Below are 27302 nucleotides of genomic sequence, written 5' to 3'. Positions count from 1 at the left end.
TCGCTATCCATAGGGAAAAAAGTGTGAGTAAGAAAAAGATCAATAACCCTATTACAAATCTATTGAAAACTGACGCTGGTAATACAAGATGATCGCTGCAAAACGCCTTTTCAAATATTGATATAGAAAATATTCTAAAATTCGTACAAAAGTAGTGAATGGATATATTCTGAGCTGATGTTCATTGAATAATGAGTTATACATTAAATATGACTAAACAGTGAATAATGGATTATACAGTGAATAATGAATTAAACTAAATAAATGATTATATGGTGAATAATGGATTATACAATGAATAATGAATCATACAGTGAATATTGGATCATACAATAAATAATGAATTATACAATAAAAAATGGATTATACAATAAATAATGGATTATACAATGAATAATGAATTATACAGTGAATAATGGATCATACAGCCAATAATAATAGTGAAAAATGGATTATACATTGAATAATGGATTATACAATGAATAATGGATTATACAATGAATAATGAATCGTACAGTGAATAATGGATCATACAATAAATAATGGATTATACAATAAATAATGGATTATACAATGAATAATGAATTATACAGTGAATAATGGATCATACAGCCAATAATAATAGTGAAAAATGGATTATACATTGAATAATGGATTATACAATGAATAATGGATTATACAATGAATAATGAATCGTACAGTGAATAATGGATCATACAATAAATAATGGATTATACAATAAATAATGGATTATACAATGAATAATGAATTATACAGTGAATAATGGATCATACAGCCAATAATAATAGTGAAAAATGGATTATACATTGAATAATGGATTATACAATGAATAATGGATTATACAATGAATAATGAATCGTACAGTGAATAATGGATCATACAATAAATAATGGATTATACAATAAATAATGGATTATACAATGAATAATTAATTATACAGTGAATAATGGATCGTACAGCCAATAATAATAGTGAAAAATGGATTATACATTGAATAATGGATTATACAATGAATAATGGATTATACTGAGAATAACGAATGATACAAAGAATAATGGATTATACAGAGAATAAGGGATCATACAGTGAATGGTTAGTCTTGTCATACATGACATTTATTAGCGGTGATGAAAAATGTACATGATCAATGAATAGATTATATTTCAAATATTAACTTAAATTAATAATAAAAACTATTTAACTTACGCTATTAAGAAAACTTTATTCCTAATGAGGGGCCAAATGGGTCCATCAGACAGCTCACTTTGCATTTTACATCATAAAAACCATAGTTAGGATGCCTTTTGTCAAATTTGATCAAAATAGCCTATGTGGTCATTGAAACAATTTTATAACCATTTTCTTTTAAAAGAAAGGTTATTCAATGGCAACAATTCCCATGTACAGTTGAATTTGCTGTACAAAAAAAGAAACATCATGAAATATAGTCATTCCCTAACATGTGGTGAGAATGGTAAGTAGCATTTAAACGGACATACAGAGTAACATGGAATGATTATTTTGCTTGTACATGTTTCAAAGAAACTCTTTTAAATTCCTTTTTGTTAAAGAATGCAAAAGGATGACATCCATAAACTTAAGAGTTGCAAATACAAATTTTGAAGAAATCTGATATAATGCAAGTCAATAAAATCTAAAACTAAAACGTAATTACTATTTTTTTGACATTAGTAAACCCCAAATATTTTGTAGCTGCAGAAAGCTGGCTTTGTTCAGACTGAAAATATTTGATACTGTACCTTTAGTATGGCCATAGCTTGGCGGGTCAGAATGAGTCTTTGGTTTTTCGTCATTGTACATCAAATACATTGAGTCTGGACCTCGCTGAAAATAAAATTAGAGTTGCTAGCAATAGGTGATATGTGTTGCAAAGGTTGCCCACTACAATTTGATTGACTGGGCATTGAAGATAGGAACTTTTGAATTGGGAAACCAAAGTTAGGTGAAGATGGGAATTCTGAGACCTCACTTTTTTTAAATAGTGACAGGTAATGATGAAAATAAAAGTCATCCAAGGTCTCATCAGTGTAAGGGTGTATGATAAATCTGGTCAAAATATAACTACCTTTATTAAAGTCATTCAGATGAAACCTAAGTTACCAGTGACCATAAATCTGGACAATGTGGAATGCTGGAAACCAAAGTTACAAGGGTGCCAATCAGTGGCCATACATCTTGACAATATGGAATACTGGAAACCAAAGTTACAAGGGTACCAATCAGTGGTCATAAATCTTGACAAAATAGAATGCTGGAAACCAAAGTTACAAGGGTGCCAATCAGTGGCCATAACTCTTGACAATGTGGAATGCTGGAAACCAAAGTTACAAGGGTGCCACTCAGTGGCAATAAATCTTGACAATGTGGAATGCTGGAAACCATATTTACAAGGCTTGCAATAAGTGGCCATAAATCCTGACAATGTGGAATGCTGGAAACTAAATTGAAGGTCACATTTTAGTATAAAACTGCATGCCAAATTCAGTTAAATCCTTCATAAAGTAATACAGCAGAAACCAAGGATACATGTACTATTTAAACCAAGGATACATGTAATATTCAGACCAAGGGTATATTTTTCATATTTAAATCAAGGATACATGAAATATTTAAACCAAGCTATATGTAATATTCAAACAAAAGATACATGTATCCTTGGTTTAAATAGTACACGTATCGATGGTCTAAATATTACATGTATTCTTGGTCTAAATATTGCATGTATCCTTGGTTTAAATATTACATGTATCCTTGGTTTAACTATTACATGTATCTTTTTGTTTAAATATTACATGTATCCTTGGTTTAAATATTACATGTATCAATGGTCTAAATATTACATATATCGATGGTTTAAATATTAAATGTATCCTTGGTGTAAATATTACATGGATCCTTGGTTTAAATATTATATGTATCCTTGGTGTAAATATTACATGTATCCATGGTTAAATGTTACATGTATTCTTGGTTTAAAGTTTAATGTATCCTTGGTTTTTAATATTAATGTACTCTTGGATTACATATTACATGTATCCATGGTTTAAATATTACATGTATCTTGGTTTAAATATTACATGGATCAATGGTTTAAATATTACGTGTATCTTGGTTTAAATATTGCACGTACTCTTGGTTTAAATATTACATGTATCTGGTTTAAATGTTATATTTATCTTGGTTTAAATATTACATGTATCAATGGTTTAAATATTACATGTATCCATGGTTTAAATATTATATGTATCTTGGTTCAAATATATGTATCTTGGTTTAAATATTACATGTATCCATGGTTTAAATATTATATGTATATTGGTTCAAATAAATGTATTTTGGTTTAAATATTAATGTATCCTTGATTTAAATGTTAAGGTATCCTTGGTTAATATTACATGTGTCCTTGGTTAAAATATATATGCATCCTTGCTTTAAATATTATTATATCCTAGGTCTAAATATTGCATGTGTCTACCTTGGTCTGAGACTGCTCTGTGTCCTGACAAAGATCTTGGCCTGAGTTCAGTTCATATCCCAACTAATAATATTGAAGCTAATAGTGGCTTTGTAAGGGGTGAGAATCAGGATAAGCAATTAACACATGACTTATTTAGTCTTGTGGAACAAACAAATGATCCGACAGATTGACTCATTTAGACTTGTGGTACATGCAAATGATCAGGAAGAGTGACTCGTTTAGACTTGTGGTACATGCAAATGATCCGACAGTGACTCATTTAGACTTGTGGTATGTGCAAATGATCTGACAGACTGAATGTGTATTTTGTATAATAACAACACAATATATATTTAAATAGCATGGCATCTTGCCAATTTCTTGCAACAGAATTATGATGAACAATTCTATGACTGACGTGAATGGAACTTGCCATCAAGTTGCATCCAACTCCAGATTTTCTGCTTCACCTCAGGGATCATCACTGACACTTAGTAGTTACAAGTATACTCTAAAAGATTTACTGAGCAAATGCAAGTTAAGTGGATCTGCATAATCCCTTATTCATTGTAAAATTGCCAACTTAACTGTCCACAATGACTATCTTTTGTGCAACGTTCTTAAACAAAATGTTTTGATTCAATCTTTTCCAGCAATATACTTCAAATTGTACTTGTTATAAAAATACAAAAAAAGTAATATTAATTGTCAAAAACAGCCAACTATATAAATAAATAAAAATGAAGGAATGAAAAATACATAAATAAATCAAAATTTAATTACATACATATCATTCTATTAACATCTCCACTTATACCATGGTGGACCATTCTGGCTCCCTGAACTGGAAAGTAGACAGAGAATGACAGCAAGAGAACATTGAACATGTAGAGAACAATATATGTTGTTAGAAAATCAATATTAAACACGATTCTGTTTATAACACAAGTATCTCTACATTTCACTGTTTTGACCTCCACCCCAATACGTGGGCACTTTATAAAGGACCTTGTTTCTTTATGCCCAGTAAGTATATACATGGTTATAGCAGAGGGATCTAAATAGTTTTTAAACTATGATACTACGCTAAGACCCATGGATGGTAAAGTTGGATTCAGAACAATCTGTGACTCTGGGCTAAGTCCAATGGAAGGTAAGGCTGGATACAGCACAGCCTATTACCCTGGGCTAAGCCCCATGGAATGTAAAGTTTGGATTCTGAAGTTAATGTCACTTCCATGTATAAGTTTGTCCTTTTGTGTCCATTATGAAACTGTCATTTAGGAGCATAATTGAAAATACAATCTGACATATGTTGACAACTGGTTCATTAATCACACATACTAATTCTCCAAGAACTTTATTTATGTAAGATGACCAATGTTACCCTAGCTGAAATACCAGGGTCTGTTACAAATTATCAAAACCTTTGTGCATATTTACATAATATCCACCGATCATACGCCAATGTTATGAAGTCTCTGTTTGAATATGTAGGAGCAATTTGTGTAAATGAACAGTATGACATAATCCCCTTCCACTTGTTTTAAAAAGTGCAGGTATTGTAATCATCAATCATTCATAAAAAAGGAAAGGGGATATTGTTTTCTTACTGCTAATGCAGCATTGGTTTCTCATTAAAGCATTCCAACATGTAATCTTGACTCAGCGTTTTTACCTGGAAGTCCCGTCGATTAACGTATGCATATGAAATTTGTCGCTGCCTGTTCAACATGCATAACTGAGTTGTGATTATTTTTTATATCAACAGTTAGACAACTAGATTGTTGCAAACATATTACATTCCAAACCAATTTAACATATTACATTCCAAATCAATTTAATATATTACATTCCAAACCAATTTAATATATAACATTCCAAACTAATTTAATATATTACATTCTAAACCAATTTAACATATAACATTCCCAACCAATTAAACATATAAGATTCCAAAGAAATTTAACATACACCTCTCCCTTGATAACTCATGCATGTCGGGGTCCAAAAACATCGACCGCACTATAAGTGAGGTGCTAGTTATCCAGGGACCTATAAAATGAATAAAAAACCAATAAAGGGATCGATGTAAAGGCAAAAGGGGTGGGGGTGGGTTGGCAAGTTATAGTGCTGAATACTCAATTTATAATCATGCTGAGTTTAACTGTGAATAAATATCTTTTCATAACGGTGTACATTGTTTAAATTTTCCTCATAAAGCAACATTAATTTCAAGATAAATTAAAGTATATTGAGGAGATCAACAAAAACATTATTCCATGTGGTTTCCGTTCGCTTAACACGTGTGTCACTTCATACATTGTGTACTACGTCAATAATTTGTGTTGAATTGGATACATTCTAGTTTTATTGTTTGATCCAAATTAGACGGGTTTTTTAATACAAAAGATCGACACTCCTTTCGAGAAACATTGTCGATTGAACGAATGATAGATAGATTTGATTGTGGACGAAGTAAAATGAAAACAAAAATCACAAGGGTTAATCATTACCAACATGAATTTAATGGGTCTACAGATTTAAAACGTAAATTTGAACATGATAATACTTTTTTGTGTTACTTCTTGATTTCTCTGCCAATGAGCAAAATCCTGCAGATTTCCTAATTGTATGATCTGTGTCGACTCAGCAATTTTTAGTTCATTGCAAACTTTGGCTCTCGCTTCACTATTATGAACCCTATATATGATAAACAGCTTTTCAGTCACTGAGTACGCCTTTCACTTGATTCCTTTACTCTCCATGGTCACATTTACAAATGATTAAGACGCATTACTGATTAGTAATAAGGTGGTGCTCTACAGTTTCGTATTTTGCACAGGGTTAGAATTTTAAGGAAAAAGAATTTCCAGGATTTCTTCACTGGTTATACTGGCTATATAATAAAGACTATGTATATCTTAGTTGTTCTTAAAATAACTTTTAATTCCCTTTATTTTGATGTATGATTGATGGGTGTAATTTAGGTTCTAGAGTATACAGCTTGGGCTCACTTAAGATGTGCTCGTATAAAAAAAGCTGCTAGCTCCGCATGGTCATTTTCACTTCCTGGACTTCATAGGTAAATTGCTGAAAAAATAGCCGATAACTTTTTATACTTTTCAGATATATTTTGTAAGTGGTTCATTGCACTTTCAGTAGCTGCTATTGTCTACTTCAGCAAAATTTATTTTCCCTATTTTAATAACTGCTAAAGTTAGTGTACTTTTGATTAATTCTGGTTAATTTGTCAAGCACATGGAGCATCCATTTTGTTGTACCGTGTGCTTAGATCATGTACAATTTCCACAAGTACAGTATCCAAAGAAATGTCAGCCACATTACATAAAAGTAGCATAGAGGTATGCCAACATTATCTCTGTTGTGCATAATACAAATGCAAACAACTTCACCGTACCTACGTCACTCTCTCAAAAGTACAAAATAACTGGTAAGCGCCCTCTATATACTTTAATGATGTTAAGTATATACAAAGGTGAAAGCATTTTCGAATGGTCAAATAAAATGAGTTGATAATGGCAGTGACCACAATAACTTATGCTTAGATTTGCATGACTATGAATTTTTTCTTTGTACCTCCCTTGCTTGATTTGATACAAAAGACATGTTCAAAGTGATAAAATAACACAGGTCTCTTTTAATTGATTTTTTAATGCAACAAACACTTCCCCAAATTATTGATCAAAACAAAGCTGGCATGTAATTAGGTTCTCACAGAAGTACTCGTGGGTTTCGATGTGATGGTCTATTGACTCTGTTCATGTTTTCATAGAACAGAATATGCTGCGATTATAATGTTTACACTGAAACGGAATTAAAGGATTAGAACGTGACTTTCACACAGCAAGACATTTAATTGGTGTTTATTTCATTCTCTGTTGGCACCTGTTAGCATTTACCAGAAGTTTTCATTGATCACTATTTCACCAGACTATTTACAGTGTACTGACAACTATTTATAATTAAAAAAAACTTACCTAATATATGATCTTATTTAGAACTTGCAGATTTAACAATATGGATTATATCTTTATGGGCATTAATCACCATTTTTGATGATAAAATGAGTAATGTATCAAAGTTTAATTTACCAATTCTTACCGCAATTTTTTCACGTTCAGCATATTTTAAATATATTTAAAATATATTTTCTTTCGAAAAATATTGGGAGCCACACCTGACACCGCGTTATAAGTGTGATCGCGACTTATCCGGGTGCTAGTTATCGAGGTTCTGGTGTATTACATTCGAAACCAATTTAACATTTTCCATTCCAAAACAATTTAATACATAACATTCCAAACCAATTTAACATATTACATTCCAAACCAATTTAATATATAACATTCCAAACCAATTTAATATATAACATTCCAAACCAATTTAACATATTACATTCCAAAATAATTACGACTACATATAGCTCCATGTAATGTTTAATCCCGACTTACTGTAAGATTCTTGTATATCTGCTGTAACGTGTTGTAGACAGCATGCCCTGAGGAACCCATACCAACACTGGAAAACTTCCATTCTGGGCTATTTTCATCCATGTAGTAAAAGCTTTTTCCACTAGCGTCATGTTTGTTATCATTGTCTAAGAGAGGCAGTTTGTAGACTATGAACCTGTGCAAGGACATAGATCGTCCATTATATATTTTTAAAAATGAATTTTATTGACGGCAAGAAATCCTGGAAAAAATATACAAAGGTCTAGAATGATACAATGAAATCATATTAATTTATAAAATTTTGGTCAAAAGAATGACACGAGAGAGAGAGAGAGAGAGAGAGAGAGAGAGAGAGAGAGAAAGAATACTGCAGTGCATGCCATAACATTATTTGGTTCTTAACCTAGTATTGTGAGTATCCATAAATCAATAATCCATTCCTCTGTCCAGACAGCAGACTCTTGGATAATTACAATTTGTAATTGTAAATCATATATGTGTGTGTGTGTGTGTGTGTGTGTATTCACAAGCAACATGTGATTAGACATTTTTGACACAGTCCAAAATAACTTATACCTGAAATGCACCTTTCATCAATTGAAACATAGGAAGAAGTAATTGAGATGAGATTGAAATAAACAAACAATGCATGAATTTGAAATATCTCTGTGTATTCTTCTGTCAAGCTCTATCCGTGCCAACCATTTTTTCTTGAAAAATATGGAACACAAAGAATTAAATAGTTTTGTGATGTAGTTGCTGAGATATGACAAACAAGAGTCCCTGAAAGGGACTGATGCTCCACTGGGGGAAGGGAATTTCCAGGAATTCAATATAAGACCATCTCCTTCTAACTGTTGTGCGTTCAAACCATCTCAGGCTTTGTTCTGTGATATGAGATGTCAAAATGTTAGAAGCCTTCCACTGTGTACCTGTTAATCTTATGATCGACCACCGGTGTACCTGATCAAAAGGAAATTGTATTAAATGTGAACCTGAACTGTTTTGTTGTAGGTCCACACATGCCAACCCCCAAGAGAGGTATATGCACAATGTATATTAATATAAATGGCAAAATAGGGTAATCTGATCATAAAAGAACAATCTATATATTACATGCCATAATTACAGAAAACTATAGGAAATACGTATTTATATTTTCTACTTACCTGGATCTGCAGTTAAAATTTTTGTCATAAATCAGCTAAATCCATGTGGATTAGTAGTTAGTACAAAAGTGCATACACAAAAGGAAGTGATAAATTATTTATGCATAACACTCACTTTAACTAGTCCACATGTCTACAGTAATTTTTGTGAATAGTCGTAAAGTCCACAAATGATGTCTGCTGTACGACATTACTGTTGAATTCTTATTTCAAAATTTTTAAAGTGCTATTAATTTGTCCTTTTCTGGAAGCTAAATCTTTTTAAGTTTAACAAAATCCCTCTACTCTAATATTTCTCAGTCATGTAACATCCATCATTCACATCAATAAAGCCTGTTTATTATGATATTTGACGCATATTTTTTTCAATTTAGACTGGATTGCTACGTATGTGGTATCAAAATAAAATGAATCTGTAACATGTGGTTTCCCCTTCAAGAAACCAGTCTGTTTTCTTCTTTTAAGTATATGCAATAAATAGCAAAAAAGGATATTAGACAGGGGTCAAACGAGGAACTCAGGGGTTTGTATCATCGATTCTTATTTAATGATGTCATATAAGTACCATATAATAAAACCAAAAAAGTTGTAAATAGTTACAGTACGTCATTTTCCTTTGGCCAGTGAGAGGGCAGTATTCCATTCAGTGAGTTACACTTGCCAATTAAGTGGGCGTGATCATGGCAATGTCAAGCAGTAGCATGGAGAAAAAAATGGTCTGGCATTCCTTAAAGGTATGATACAAAGTCGAATGCTTGAGCTAAGGGTCGGGACCAAATTTATTACACTATGCGAAATGCAAAAACTTGCTTGAAATATCAGCATTTATTCTTGAATAGGTCTCACGGGAAAGGAGAGGTGTCTTTTCTTGTATCATTATACAGTACATGTATGACAAATAAATTGTAAGAAACTTTTTTTTAAAATGGGTACTCATTTGTCCATTTGACCATTTTGTTACCTGGGTTATTATCAACTGGCGGGTATCTGCGTACCTGGGAACCCATTGACATATTCATCTTTTAAACTTTCATATATATTAAAATGTATCCTCGATTGTTCACTATTAACAAAGACACATGAAACCATGAAAGTTAATATTTATGGCTGAGAATTGCAAGAATTATTTTAACACGAGCCACACACTATTTATATTTTATGAAAACAGAATTTATTACATCATCCATTTGGAAAGGAATAGAGAGATAACACTATGTCCAAGATATGACTAGCAAATACAAGAATTTCAAGATGGCTGCTGTGTGGCCATATTGGATGTATGATCGGCACCATTTTCCTTTGAGACCAACTGGACATCACAAGCTATCTTCTGGTGAAAACCCTAAATTCATATGACTTTTTCTTTTCAAATACAGTTGTGATAACAAGATCTTTATTCGGGTTTTTATGGTGGCCATATTGGACGTCAGATCGAAACCATTTTTATTTAGGACCATCTAGACATGATCAGAAATCTTTTAGTAAAAATCCCATGCTGATAAGACCAACCATTCAGGAAGATTAGTGACAGGAATATTTTCACCATAGCTATTGTGGTGGCAATAATGGATGTCAGACAGGCACCATTTAGACCTGAATAAATATCATATTAAGTCCTTTGGCGTAAACATGTTGGTATTACCATACATTATGGAGGCAAGCCAATACAAGATTTTGAATATGTCTGCCATTCAGATCAGCCCCATTTTTAGTTAACGTCAACAAGATATCACAAGATTTAGTGAAAACCAGGAGTTGATATGGAGTAGCAATAGCAAGATTTTCAAGATGGTCGCCATGGTAGCCATATATGAAGTTTGAGTGGCAGCCATTTCCTTTCAATTAGTTTGGTGCTTTACTGCATTGCACACATATAGGTTATTTAGTGCTTCAGTAAAATGCCTTGCCCAAGGACATACCACACCCTTCTGATCTTGATTTATTTAAGGACAACAAGACCCAATGAGATACCAAAGAAATATTTTAGTGAAAATATCTTGCTGTGATCATCCATTCGGAAGGAGTAGCGACAAGATTTTAAGATGACTGCCATACTGGACATCTGACTGACACCATTTTCATTTAAGACCAACCATACATCATATGGACTTTTAATGGAAACTATATTTTGATAGTTTTCTTGTCAGTAGCAATGACAAGCTTTTTAAGATGACTACTCTGCTGGCAATGCTGGATACCCAAGCAGCAATATTTTCATTTAGAAGCAATAACACCATGGAACGAATGTGTGTGTGTAAGGTTTTAAAGCCATCATCCAAGTAGTTCATGAGTGGTAGCAATAACACCATGGATCGAATGTGTATGAAAGTTTCAAAGCATCCTCCAAGTAGTTCATTAGTGGCAAAATGGATAGATGGAAAATAACTGACCATCCAATCAGTCATTGACCAACATAGCTAAAAGTTATCAATAAGAAATTTATTACTTGAAAAAGGTAACTTAATTTAATTAACTACTTGGACCAAATGTTCAGAAAGGCAACTGTAATTAAAACATTTCACTGACCGAACCTATTCTGACAAGTCATTATACTTTGATAGCTCACCAACCACTTGTCACCAGTAAGTACCTCAGCTGTTCTTTAATTTCTCTTAAAGACTCCATTTTTCCACAAAGAAAGAAATTGGAACTCGTGTGGATTAATTTTTACTAATATTCGTCTGAAATAGGACAGGAGATCGCAGGATCTTGTTCCTGTTTGACAGCGAGTGACTGTGTTTTGTCACCCTGTTTGAGGATTACAGTGATTAATATCTATTGATTGATAAATAACAGAAGCAAATGTGACCTCATCAAAAGACTGACCAATAAGTATGTCATCTAAAGGAATATTTCTTTCACAACATCATTCTCATTTCACAAGTACGATACTATGATACAATTAAGGGATTTCACTCTCAATAGGATCAACAAGTCTTGTCAGTTACTAGTGAATTAACCACAATCTTATCTCTAGTTAGCTCAATTCATAGTAATAAATACATTCTATAGGTAAAGAAGCACTACTCCAATAGTCACAGGTCCTGAAACTTAGTCTGATGCCAAACTGACACAGAAGAAGGAACATTAACAAAGCTGAACACTTTCACTATTAGAAGACTTCTCAAAGACAAAGTACCGTGTATATACTCGTGTATAAGCTCGTTCGCGTATAAGCCGACCCCCTAACTGAACAGGTATAAACACTAAAAATTGCATGACCTGAGTATAAGCCGACCTACAACTCAGAGACATCTCAAGATGCACAAGGTAAGTTCTAAATGCATTTATTTCGGCAAAGTTTCATTTAAAAAAGTAATGTATACTTATCTTGAGGTTGGCATGCATGATTATTAAAAAGAAATTCTATACATTTGTTTGAAAAGTAATTCTTTTAATTTTCTTTATTTCTTATTGTTTCTGCCTAATTTAGATTTGTGTATAATTTGATCGAAAGATGACAAGAATTTAGCATTCGCGAGTTGCTGTAACACTGCCTCTCCCTTTTGACTCGATTGTTTGTTTATGCATTATTGCATTAGACATTTATGTGAGTGCACCAGTAATTACATTTTTACTTTGCATTGAAATTGTAAATACCTAACCCATTAAAATGTAATCCCAGTATGACAACACAGCGAACAAACAATACGGTTAGATGCTAATACCGTAAAAGCCGAGCTGTAGTTTGCTTTGATGTAAGCGACCTTACACCATACCTGTCTACTTTCACGCCAGGAAGAAAAAGATTCTGTCACCCATTACTGAGAAGCACAGTCATTACTGAGAAGCAAAGTAGTGAGATTTTTAAATATTTGCTTTTACTCAAAATCTTGCCATGGCACAAACAAAACAGAATAATGTTTAAACTCAACATTCTATTTAGTGAAGAAGCGAATTTGTTATAGTAATTATTTCGACACAACAATAATTCACAGGTGATCCAACAGAACATGTAGGACTTTTGTTGTTTAAAAGAAATGAAAATCAAAGACATAATGTAATAATTGTGAGTTATCTGCAAAAATCGGAAGATATTAAGATATCGGGAGGTAGGACTGGAGCGATCCCAAAAATCGGGAGTTTTTTCTTTTTTTGGGAGGGGAGGCACCAGACAGATACCCTCCCAATTTAGCCAAAGCTTTTAAATAGTTTTATGTGTATTTGTTACCCCCAAAGGTGTGTTGTTTGTGTTGTTTTTAAACAGATTTTCGAAATTTTGATTTAACAATTTGGAATGGGGTATTTCAAAGTTTCCCTAGTGTGTCTATAAGATTGTTCATCCGAGAATGATTTCTATTATCCTCTCGGGATTCCTTCCCTAGTAAATTTGTCGACCTTGCTAGGGTCGCCTATGTCCCATGTTTGCTATATGAGTGTGCTATGTGTTGTGATTGCTATTTTTTGTTTTCCTGTGGGGACAGCATATTGTGTAAAATCTATTCCCAGTTGTCTTACTTTCTGCCGTGTTTATAATACACAGGCAGTGTTGTTTTAATTTGGAATTTTCAGCGAGTACTGTTATGTATATAACTTTAAAACCCTATTGGTTTATATGTGTGCACTATATGTCGCTCTCTTATATTGAGAAAGATTCAACTGTGCTCAAGGCAAATTAAAGTACTAACAGCGCTAAACACCCTAGGAATCGACAAAGGGAAAATAGATGCACTGCAAAATGGAGGGCTCAATAAACTAGTACTATATCCAAAACAGAGAACCCCCCTAATAGAGAAGAACACCCTACAGATAAAAGGAATGCTGGTTACGGTCACCAAAACACCACCATTTATAAGAGAAATAGAGCCCAAAGCAACCGAAATACATATTATGGGCCTCCCACTCGAAGTTGATAACACAGAACTGGTGCAGAAGATTGAAAAAAATTCGGGACCAAAGTCATCACACACAAGATGGCTACTGTGTGGGGTTTTGCCCCCATCAAATCCGGGATACGATTTATCTACTTGAAAAGAGAAGAGGCAAAGAGGATCCCTATATATTTATATGTATTAGGTTTCAGACTAAAGAGCTGGTATAAGGGCTATGAAAAAGACAGAGCGTGCCCCGTATGCCATCAAACTGGGCATGGCCCAAGAGAATGCCCAGGAACAAAAGCAACAATGGAGACAAATGCAAATGGAACAACTTATGCAAGCAAAGTCACCAAAAACAAACAGAGCGATCAGCAACAACAACAACAACAAAAAGAACAGGGAGAACAAATGCTCAATTTAATCCGGCAGATAAGAGAAGAAAAGCAAGCAGAAGAAAATACCATACACTTATTACTGGAAATTGATATTACAAATAATGGAGATGGCCAAAAAAAAAAAAAAAAACAGAATGGGAAGAAATCTTGAGCCCGAACAGAACTGGAAAGAGCCACACACCCGCAAGGGAGAGTAATATACTCTCTAAAAATAGATTTGAAGGACTAGAAATAGAAACAACACAAGAAGAAGCAGAAAATGAAATGGTGGGGATTAAACTTTTGACGTCGACACCCCTACCTAGAAGAAACAGACAAAAGAGAAAAGCGGACTTCGTATCACCACAAGAGAAAAATACAACACCCATGAAAGAACCAACCGAGATGAGAAAAATCATACCCAAAAAGAAAGGAAGATGAAGATACAGAGCAGGGTGAAGTGGGAACCGAAAGTGAGAGCGAAATGGAAAAAGACATGACTAGTGAAGAAGAAGAATTAACGGAATTTGAAACAGAAACAGAAACAGAATTGGACAGCAAAGAAGAAACAAGATAGACTGTAATAACAAGCGAACCAGATAGCACATTACAAGAAACTAATAATACAACGATAACAGAAAGTGAAACCTCGCCCAACTCTTCTGAGGGGTGGGGAAACCAGTGCCTCTATCTAAACCAAACCAAAAAACAAAAATTCTAAGACAGTATAACCATCAATGCGACACCCTGGTAAGAGACAGGAATGGAAGGAATGAACTTATGGATCCTGTCTATAAATATTAATGGAATAAATAAAGATAAGTTACTTAAATTTTCAAAGGATATAAAGTATGATATAATGTTTTTAATAATGAAAACAAAGCAATGTATGAAAGTGTTTAGACGGTATAATTTTAAATAACGATTATGAAGGAAATGATGTAAAGGTGAGGTAGCAACAATGAATAAAAATAAAAGAGGGCTAATGTGGGAAAGAATAGATGAAGGGAAATTTTTTAAAGGAAGGCTTCTACACATAACCATTGAAAAGGCCTATCTAATTAATATATATATATATATATATATATATATATATATACATATATATATATATATATATATATATATATATATGCCAGCCAACAGAAACCAAAAAAAGATTTTTAGAGAAGCTTATGAAATACCTTGAAAAATATACCATGGAAAAAGTCATTATTGGGGGAAATTTTAATTGGGTAGGTGAAAATATTGATAGGGAATGGGGTTTTAACACCGAACGACGTATGGATTAAACCGGAAATGGAATTCTTTTTAAAAAAAACATGAATTTGTTGACATATATAGAAGGCGAAATATATTACGGAAGGAATATACATACGAATAGAAGAAAAATAATGGAAGTAGACTAGATAAATTTCTGTGTACAAATTACGATGAAAACATACATAAAGAAGCAGGGATATCAAACTTAAAAATATCAGATCATAAACTTATCTACATGACTATGGAAATTAAAACAAAAAAAGACGGGGTAAGGGGAGATGGATGTTTAATAATTCACTTTTAAAAGATATTAATTTTATAAATGAAATAAAAAAAAGAAATAGAGGATTTTAAGCAAAGAGGGAATTTAGATATCATTTTAGAATGGGAAACTTTAAAAAAGAAATTCAAAGAAATAGCGATTACGTTCTCCAATATAAAAAGCATGAAAATGGAAAAAGAAGCAATAAAATTTCAACTTCAAGGAACAAATAATAATGATCTAGAAACCAAATTAAAAAAAAAACGATTATAGGCGTTTATAGAGGAAGAAATGAGAGGGAGAGAAATTAGAGCTGGAAAATTCACCCAAATTTATAAAACAGCATAAGGATTGTACAAAAGAGAAGGGGGGGGGTAATATTAGATAAATTAAAAATTGCCGACAATAAATTAGCAACAGAACAAGGGGAAATTATGAACTATATTGAAGAATTTTATTCTAATCTATACAATACGCAAAGCATTACAGGGAAAACAATCGATGAATATAATTGCAAGATATCCCTTGCGAGGTGATATCCTCAAAACATAAAGACTTATGTGAGGATTTCATCTCGCAAGAAGATATAAGGGAAAGTATCCAAACATGGAATAAAGGGAAAGCTCCAGGAGGAGATGGACTCTCCGCAGATTTCTATATGAAATTCTGTGGAGAGTTGTTGCCCATACTTGAATGGTTATACAATAATATATTACTTAGTAACAATAAAATGCCTGAAAGTATGAGGAAGAGTATTATAATTTTAATATATAAAGAAAAAGGAGAAAAAGAAGCCCTAAAAAATTGGAGGCCCATCTCCCTCTTAAATATGGACTACAAAATTATAAGCAAAATATTAGCAAACAGATTAAAAAAGGTATGGACCAAATGATCAGTGTATATCATACATGTGGACCCCAAAAAAGAGATATACAAAATAACATACTTAATATAAAAACAATTATAGACTACTTACATGAAAAAAAAAGCTGCTATGTTACTTTTTTGACCAAGAAAAAGCCTTTGATAGATTTGAACATAAATATATACAAAAAGTTCTAAAAAAATTCGGTTTCGGAGATAATTTCCGAAAATGGACTAAAATACTGTACAACAACATAACCTCTAGAGTACAGGTCAATGGAGCCATGACAGAAAGATTTGAAATCCAAAGATCAGTGAGGCAAGGATGACCACTATTTATGCTATTATATGTAATAGCAATTGAAATGCTGAGTATTAGCATAAAACTCAACGAAAAAACAGTTGGTATAAAAGTTCCAAATATAAAAGATGATATGAAAATGCTGCAACATGCAGATGATTGCACAAACTTTATAGAAGATTCAAAATCCTTTAAACACTTAATAAAGGAATTCGAAAAATTTGGTAAAGCATCTGGGTCGCAAATCAATCAAGATAAAACAGAAATTTTGGAAACTGGAGAGGTAAACACTCGAATATACCACCACAACTGTTTAAAAAAAGTTTAAATCATTAGGTATATACTTTGGAATAAATGAAGAAAAGGTGAACTGTAAAAAAATAGAAAACGAAATAAATAAAAATGTTGATATCTGGGCACTTATGCCACTATGCATCATGGAACGAGCCCAAGTGGCAAAAACATATATGTATGTTAATATAGATTATATTATGAAGTCGATAGACATAAATAACCTTACACTGAATAAGACAGATAACCAGATTGTAAAATATATATGGAATTTCAAAATGCATTATATAAACAAAGAAACATTATATAGGACAAAAGAAAGGGAAGGAATAGGAATCTCTAGCCCTATACTTCTCAAAATAACAAATACACTAAATAGATTCAAAAGATTAAATTCAGCCCCTAAACTACCGTGGGAGGGAATATATATTTACTGGCTTGGTTTTACCCTTAGAAACAGAATTGACATATATAAAAATAATAGTCTTACAAAATTACTTGTAATACCTAGGAAATTTAGAAGTACCAAAGAATTATTACTTAAAAATAGAGATAAAAAGGAATTGTGGGAAATTGACTAAAAACATACATATCACTGGATAAGGGAGGAAATCACAGGGAAAATAACATGTAAAGTAGAAAAAGAACATATCTATATAAATTGGAAAAAAGCATGGGGGCACTGGTCAAAACTAGGCTCCCTAAAAATCCAAAGCCTCTGCTTCAAATATATGCATGATGCATGGCTGGCGGGAGAGGCTGCAGTGAGACGGCATATGGTCAGAGTACCGCCAAAATGTCCACTGTGTAAGAAAAGCCCTTTTAGTAAAACACACACAATACTACAATAAATACAAACCAAAAACAATAGGGAACAAGTTATAATAGAATACAAAAAAATGAGACATTCAAACCACACAACCGTATGTACCTTGATGGAAATTTTAACAAAAACACACTATACAAAATAACAAATTACATTGTAACAACCATGAAAGCTTGTGGACAGGTGATAACAGTAGATAAGAGATGATAATATCCCCCATGAGGAAAGTACAGACAAGGATGCCATGGGTCTATGTCACATGGCGCTACGCGAAGTGAACATGCCCATGGAAGTGTCTGGAAAAGGAACCCTTATGGAAGGGATAATAAAAATATAGAAATAAGAGACATCCTTAACAATATAAATACATCACCCTAGTTTTTCACCCTCATTTTTTTTCTTCAATCTTTAAATACTAACCATAATACAGCTCCATACTGTACTAAAAAGACAAAATATAATAATAAATATTTTTGAAACTTTGGCATAAACTTAAATAAAAGAGAACCTGCTCGAGATGGGAGACGTACAAATAATAAAGAAAGTACAGACCCCACCTCGAGCACAGTTGAATCTTTCTCAATATAAGAGAGCGACATATAGTGCACACATATAAACCAATAGGGTTTTAAAGTTATATACATAACAGTACTCGCTGAAAATTCCAAATTAAAACAACACTGCCTGTGTATTATAAACACGGCAGAAAGTAAGACAACTGGGAATAGATTTTACACAATATGCTGTCCCCACAGGAAAACAAAAAATAGCAATCACAACACATAGCACACTCATATAGCAAACATGGGACATAGGCGACCCTAGCAAGGTCGACAAATTTACTAGGGAAGGAATCCCGAGAGGATAATAGAAATCATTCTCGGATGAACAATCTTATAGACACACTAGGGAAACTTTGAAATACCCCATTCCAAATTGTTAAATCAAAATTTCGAAAATCTGTTTAAAAACAACACAAACAACACACTTTTGGGGGTAACAAATACACATAAAACTATTTAAAAGCTTTGGCTAAATTGGGAGGGTATCTGTCTGGTGCCTCCCCTCCCAAAAAAAGAAAAAACTCCCGATTTTTGGGATCGCTCCAGTCCTACCTCCCGATATCTTAATATCTTCCGATTTTTGCAGATAACTCACAATTATTACATTATGTCTTTGATTTTCATTTCTTTTAAACAACAAAAGTCCTACATGTTCTGTTGGATCACCTGTGAATTATTGTTGTGTCGAAATAATTACTATAACAAATTCGCTTCTTCACTAAATAGAATGTTGAGTTTAAACATTATTCACATAAATTAATGATTTTTCTTTACCTCTACAATAATACAAAATTTAAAAAAGAAAAACCAGGACAAAAAATATAACACAATAATAAAATCGTCCACGATTAATTTCAATCCCAAGAATGATCACTACGAATGCTATGATTCCATCTGCTATAGTGACATTCCCATGAAAAAACTTTCATGAGCGAAAACCTGGCATTTTTATACCGTATATACCAATGATAATTACCATCATTAAATTAAAACAGGAATGAAAATACATACCACGCAGGAAATGTGTCCTTAAAAAAACTAATTCAGAATACATGTTTTATAATAAACAATACTAAATGCTTTATGAGTTGACAATAAGGGAATATGTATTTCTTCTTCCTCTCTCTTTTTCTGCATTTGCCTTTCCATCATTTCCTTTTGAAGCTGACATTTTCTTAATTCCAATTCTATCTTTTTCACTGTAATTCCTTTAAATATCTATGCAAACCAGATACAGACCAACCAATCAAACCAAAAGCACTATTATCCAAAATGTCCTTTCCCACAAAATACCGAACCAAAATAGTCTTATTTCTTGTTTTGTTAAAAATGCTTTTGCTTCTGAAAGACCATAACAGCTGGCAAGCTCAAGCAATTTGTTCTTTTTTGTAAACTTTATCCACCATGTGTCAGATTTAAACAAAGTTCTGAAGATAAGATAACATTGTGAATGCTTGTTGATTTCACTAATGATTTGTTAAATGTGCAAAATTAAAATCATTACCAGGGACAATGAAAATTCTGAAACAAAGTTCATTTAAACTTGAAAGACAATTTTTTTTTATATCTCTGAGATATTTTGAACAAACTGAGATCCGGAGGAGCATCCAATTTCTGTTATGACTCTAGGTCTTATAATAAGGAAAATGTTGTTGTTTTTGTTGTGGGGTTTAACGCCATTTTTCAGCACGATAGGCTATACATGGCGGCCAGTATTAATGGTGGAGGAAGAACCCGGAAAACCCCGGAAAGAACCACCGACCCACGAGAAGCTACTGGCAAGCTTTCTCACATACCCAATTGGCTGAATCTTAGACTCGAACCGCCGCAGACAGAGGTGAGATGGCAGTGATCCGTAACGAAGAGCGCTTTAGACCACTCGGCCACTCGGGGCCCCAATAAGGAAAATGAAGAAAGTGAAACCATCAATTGTAAGTAAAATCAACAAATAATTTATTTCTCTAAGTTACATGGTGAAAATTTAAAAGGTACAATATTGAGAATTAAATCCTAAATAAGTCTATATGTCCTATCACAAGCAAAAAAAAATATACCAAAAAAATGAATTTCAATATTTTTCACCGTCCTGATGAACCACAATAATGCAATCCAGTATGACTGAATGATTTTACATTAATTCCAATATAGTGTAATAAATGAAAGTCAATGAGCACTTATTAATTTCAATGAATAATTTAAATAAATAATTCCTCTGGAATTTTATTTGAACATAACCATACAATCTAATAATAAAATGATTTCAGGGACTGATCAAAAATAGGCATGATTTGTTTTATCAAACCCCTATTTATATACACATCATCATTTGACCTACTACACAATAAGATGCCAATGGAAAAAAACCTAGTCTAATTGTGAATAAATGGATGCAAAAATTGGTTTTACTCATCAGATACCACCTGATCTGGTTGTACCAATACTAGTAAAACCATCAAAAAAGCATTCTTTCTATAAAAATATTTTTTGCAAGATCCACTTGAATCCAAATGCTTTAAGTTCTTGTTACTATATGCATGCTAACTTTTGAAACGCTGCATTTTCTGAACCATTTATATGTGCTGGGCTCATTCAAAAGGCCTGATTCATGACTGACAACAAAATTCATAAATCAGATATTTGGAATTTCTAAAAAGAAACTTGTATTTAGGCTTGAAAAATGCTTTAAATGAAAAGACACACATAGGTCAAAGTCATTGACTATGTAAATTGTACTTTTGTTTACACTTGAACAGTGGTAAATAGTTGCCTTGACACAGTACAGAAGTAAAACATTCAGTTCCATTAGTCAACGTTGATCTTCATGAAAACAGTCTAATCAGAGAAAAAGATAATTAAAATATTTAAAAGTTATTTGAAAGTTTTATATATAACTATGACTTTGCACAACTGTAGATAAGGGACTGCTTGTATTATTTGAGAATGAAATAAATACATGCTTAAAGATGAAGAACAGCAAAGATTTCAACAGAATTATTTTTTCAATGTGTTTAAGATTTCTCTTGGACCACATACATTATTTTCCAACTTTTTCTTGGCCTATACATGAAGTAGAATTATTTGTTGCAATTTACTCTCAAATTTAAGCTTAACTGAGAGTATTACCAAATAAAATACATGAATAGCAAAATATTCCAAAGCTTGTAATGCTGGTCCTGCAGAAAAGTAAGAGCCATGTAAAATAAAAATTGCATCATCCAGTAGAAAAGAGCCATGTAAAATAAAAATTGCATCATCCAGGAGAAAAGAGCCATGTAAAATAAAAATTGCATCATCTGGGAGAAAAGAGCCATCTAAAATTAAAATTGCATCATCCAGGAGAAAAGAGCCATGTAGAAATAATGTTAAATCATCCTTTTCAAAAGTAAGAGCCGTTTAGAATTATTGTATCATCCAGAAGAAAATTAAGAGTCCTCTGGAATAATGTTGTATCATACAAATTGTAATACAGTAAAACCTGTTATGAGAGACCGCCCCTTCTGCCAACCAAAAGTGGTCTCTCAAGACAGGTGGTCTCTCATAAGAGGTGTGTGAAAATGGACTGGTTTTCAGGGTCAATAGTTAGCATTGTTGAAAAATAATTAATACCCATACTCACTGTACATGTATCATATCCTTTATTCATGAATCTTGTTAAATAATGCATGCATTCCTCTCAAAATATCTTTATATAATAAAGATATACATCTATCAAACAACGAGAATAAAATTTATATTTCAACATCACATTAATATGTACAAAAAATGAACAGTTAGATATGATGTATATATCTTATTTTATACACTTATTCACTGTTTTTTTAAAAGAAATCCATTATACTTCTTTGTTGACATGTTTTACTCAGCTCTTTGGTCTGAAGATGTATCTCAATTATTGCCTTTTCCTGAATCAACTTTCCACTTACTGGTATGTTTTTACTCCTTGCAACACAAAACCACTCCCATACTCGCTCGTTCAGATCTCCGTAAACTGTCCGTCGTGCCGTGGCATATTTCCTCTGTGCTTGTGCACCTTTCTGCCATTCGTTTCTAATGGACTTCTTGTCTTTGATTACATTTTGAACTTGCGTTTTACCGACGCTTTATCCTGACTGCTATTTTGCGAGTGGTCTCACCTTTTTCATTTCTTTCAATGACATTAATCCTTTCTTCCAGTGTTAAAATTTTTCTTTTTTTCAGCGGAGATTCTGCCGTTGTTATTAGTGTTGACGTTATAAAGACTATAGGTTTTGATCAGGTTTTGGGGAATTGTGGAATAAATATATATTATGTACCAATGAATGAAACCAAAATACATAATTAACTCATCAGGAAACAATACTGTACATTTATTTAAATCAACAGCGTTATAGCTCGATAAACAAATGTTCCGACCATCTGCACCCACGTAAACAGATTGTGGCTTGGTGAAACACTAACAAAAGAAATAAAAAATAATTTTAAAAAAATCCGGAAATGATTCTCACTTACTAGTATTAAAGACAATGAGCTCATTCACCCTCCAGGCATTATGGATTAACTGGAAAGCAAACGACGTACTCAAACCAACACTGAAGCCCTTTTAAACGATTTCTCACTTGGACATAAGGACTACCAGCGTTTTGTGAGTTTTCATACAGATAAAGAAAAAATACAAACCTCTAAATTGACTGCGTATATCCATCATTACTCCCTTTGATGTTACTCTTACTGGCTATTCACATGACTTCGGCACTACAATGGCGGTTAGTGACATGTACTTTAGTCTGGTTTACTGCAGTTTACAAATGACACCGTACGCTGGAGTTGTAAATTTCACAAAACTGGTACTGTAGCAAGACAAATTATTTTTAAATACTTTATTAGAGCAATCTTTGCTATTTTTGCCGTCTTTGTTACAAAGGATTAAATGATGGTTAGAGGTGTTTATCCCGATATATGGTTGTTCAACTATAGTGTTATTTAATGTGCACTTTGTTTGCATACTACATTTATCCCGAGCTCTAGTGTTTACAAAGGATTAAGTTAAGGTCAGTGGTGTCAATCTGTTTTGATTTTTTGGCGATGCGGTCGTTCATAGCAGTGTCAAAATGCATATTTTGCCAAGAAATCGCGGTCGCTGGTCGCGTTCAGCAGGTGGTCGTTCATAACAGAGCGTTTATATAGTAAAATCGATCCGTGCATTACGATTGCAGTCGGACATGACAGGTGGTCGCTCATAGCAGAGGTCGCTCATGACAGGTTTTACTGTATGAAATACTCTCAGCTTGAATATTTATTCTCTGCACTTTCTTCTCATTCTTCAACAAAACTACTAAGATTTCAGAAATAAAAACATGAGATTGAATTACCTTGTCTGCAAGCTTTTGCTATTTTGAGAAAAATCTAAAATAAATGATTTGCATCAAACTTAATAAAATATCGCTTGAAATGTCTTCGAACCCATTTCAGACTCTCACCAAAATAACAGAAAAGATAGCACTTTGTGCAAACATTCCAAGAAAAAATATTAAAGACTTTTTATAAATCAATAAGAAGAGAATATTCTTTTATTCTTCTAAAAGTTAAATTTATTTAGTTAACTTTTTCTATATTCCTCAGTAATTTGTTTCATTTATTCATATATTTATTTTTTATTTATTAATTTACATAATGGTACAGCATTTATAAATTGTTATTTCAAAACATGAAATATGCTAGTGGACATTAACCGTAACTAACCTTTGCTAGATTAATGTTATAACAATGAAAATTCTGGTAGCACTTTCAAACATTTTAGTTTGAGCCCTGCACTTGTATGAGGCAATTTGTAAATAAAAATGCAAGTTGACAATCAGTTGCTTGTGTACATATCATTGTACATTTATCCAAAGCTATTTAGATTCAAAGACAACACACAGAAGCTGTGTTGGAACTGATTTAAATGTTTTCATGATTTCTGAAAGTAGTTAAATAAAGCCACTTGGTGCACTGATTAGCAAATCAGCAAAGCGACTACACATATTCTACTGTCATAAAGTATATATGTTGTGACCTCTTGTTTCATTATAGTCTTGACTGTATGTGCGTCGTTAAAAAAACGCGACTTTTCCTCCAACTGGTCCCAGTCATGTGTAAATGAAATGTCCCACTCACAGTGTTCTCATCATATTTGGGCTGATTTTGTGGTGTATGTGATTGATGGCTGTGATATATCAGACTGTGACCTTCATCAAATGTGAAACACAATAACACATACATGAATTTTTGCACCAGTGTATATCCCCTAAGGGTGAAAGACTGAGAGTCAAAAATCCCTTTGGACCAAAGTTTGGTGTGAGAATTGGGGGTCAGACTGTGTACAAAACAAACTTTGGTATCAAAACTGGGGGTCAAATTAAAATTGGGGGAGGGGATTCCCTGAAGCACAGTTGAGGGTAAAGGGAAACACTGTGCACTAAAGTATATTGTTCTCTCCATATCCGGGTAGACCTACAATGTAAGACATAGCACATGTTGCTTTTGTTTTTGTGCTATGTCCCATCATCCCTTCCCCCAAACAAAAAAATATCGGGTGATGTGTCTTATGTTGTAGGACTACATATCCGGGTTGCATATAATGGAGACCAAACCAAAAGATTGGAAATTTGTGTGCAGATCTATCCTTTGCCATCTAAATTTTAAATAGTGTAGAGAGAAAGAAAAAACGACGACAATACATTTCTTCTTTTCCAAAATATTTCTGTTCACTTTCCAAAACAATATTATCTTCCTGATAAATGATTGTCAAATACATACGAGGAAGATGAAATCGAAAATGTGATGAATATGTCAATATTTTTTATCATCTGCATGTCCAACTGATGTGCCAAAGACAGACTGGGCTTGTTGTCTGTAAAACTACTTACCAGTCAATGTATTGGCCCGTAGCAGACAGGCACTGCACATCACTGTATACAACATTGATATATAATAACAAAAATAAAACGAAGCTGATACATCGTGTATTTTCGACCTGCTTCCGTGTTCCCGCCATCTTGTCAAATGAAAATGACGTATTCGACTTAATCGTACAGGCGCATGATTCTTCTGGTTATGGGAGATAAATCTTCCAATACTCAAGATGCACTAGAAGATTCAGTTATATCCTTGGATATTGTATGGTTGAAACAGCGTCAGGCATTTCCATTACATATTAGACATTTACACTAGACATGGTCGTGTAAAATTAGATAAATTTTGTGCGATCTGTTGTATTTATTGTATTAGTATGTTTGTCTATTAGATAAAAACTTAACCAGAGTAAAAGCTGTTAGGCCGTGTTTTTCCACTGTGTTGTCAGCTTTTTTTCCCCGCTCGCTCGCGCACGCGCACATACACACACAAACACACACAGAGGGTGCGCTCACAAGTTATTATGTACTTTTGAGAGAGTGACGTATGCAAGGTTAAGTTGCTTGCATTTAAAACATGCACAGTGGAGAGAATTTTGGCATACAACTATGCTACTTTGATGTAATGTGGCAGACATTTCTTTGGATATTGTACTTACAAAAATTGTACATGATCTTAGTACACTGCTAACTAAAATGACTGCTCTCTTTTGCTAAAAAATCAGCCTGAATTAGTCTAAAGTACACTATCTTTAGCACCTATGAAAATAGGGAAAATTAATTTGCCCAACCATACAATGCAAGCTTCTAAAAGTACAATGGATGAATTATAACTTATATAAAATATATTAAAAAAAGTTATCGGACCTTGTTTTTCACAATTTACCTCTGAAGTCCAGGAAGTAAAATTGACCAAGCGGAGCTAGAAGTTTTTGAAAGGTGCACATCTGAAGTAAGGCTAAGCTGTATACTCTATAACCCATATTACACCCATCAATAATACACCAAACTAAAGGGAATTAAAGCTTCTTTGAACAATACTTAAGAGTGAGGAAACCAAGGGGAGATACTTTTTCTTTCAAATCCTGAACTATTTACACATTTGAATGACAACGGAAACATAGAGAAAAAAGGTTCAATTTTATGAAAAAATAAAATCAGCTGAAAAGTGTCAAAATATAAAAACTGCACATATTTTTTGGGTGTACACATTTGGATACTATTTTTCATCTGATTTTATTTTTGTTTGTTTATAACTTTGTCACCCCTGCTGAAAGGGGTCCTTCTGAACACAGCAAAGTCAAAGTTTAACAAAGTCATACGTCATTCAAAATCTGTTTAAGTTTATCTGTACATATCAACTTTATTTTGACAATATTGTAATTATAATTTTTGAAAAGCTCTTTTTATCTTGTTTGAAAGCAAAATTGGTATATATGCATCCTTAGTTGTGCCTCTTTTTTTTTCTCGTTCTGACAACTATATATATATGCCGACAATTGTGAATAAACTTTCATTAACCAGTTATTGAGAATTCATTATATTATTGAGACATGCACAATAATATTATGACAGTATTATACTCTGTAAGTATAATATAAATGTTTAATACAACAAAGGCAGATAGAGTATGACAGTCATATAACACAGCATATGACTAAGCCAGATCTAATAACTTTACATAACAATACGTTTATTTAGAGCCATAATAACATTATCAAACTGATAT

The 27302-nt window shown here is 32.9% G+C and overlaps 1 protein-coding gene across 1 annotated transcript in view; it reads right to left on the bottom strand.

The window, feature by feature from the left end:
- The window catches only part of LOC149772941 (plancitoxin-1-like), a 63788-nt gene extending 38058 nt beyond the window's left edge, over positions 1-25730 (bottom strand). The window contains exons 1-3 of the mRNA XM_089947053.1: positions 25589-25730; positions 7975-8149; positions 1782-1866 (exon numbers count right to left, since the gene is read on the bottom strand). Of these exons, the coding sequence (XP_089803179.1) occupies positions 1782-1866; positions 7975-8149; positions 25589-25716 (388 nt within the window). The 5' untranslated portion in view covers positions 25717-25730. The remainder of the gene's footprint in view (positions 1-1781; positions 1867-7974; positions 8150-25588) is intronic.
- Positions 25731-27302: the final 1572 nt, after the last annotated feature.

This window comes from Sinohyriopsis cumingii, unplaced genomic scaffold, assembly GCF_028554795.1.
Source record: "Sinohyriopsis cumingii isolate HCF-2022 unplaced genomic scaffold, ASM2855479v2 utg000957l, whole genome shotgun sequence".
Lineage (NCBI taxonomy): Eukaryota > Metazoa > Mollusca > Bivalvia > Unionida > Unionidae > Sinohyriopsis > Sinohyriopsis cumingii.
The sequence above is the reverse complement of the archived record's forward strand: the minus strand, read 5'-3'. Positions and strand labels throughout refer to the sequence as shown.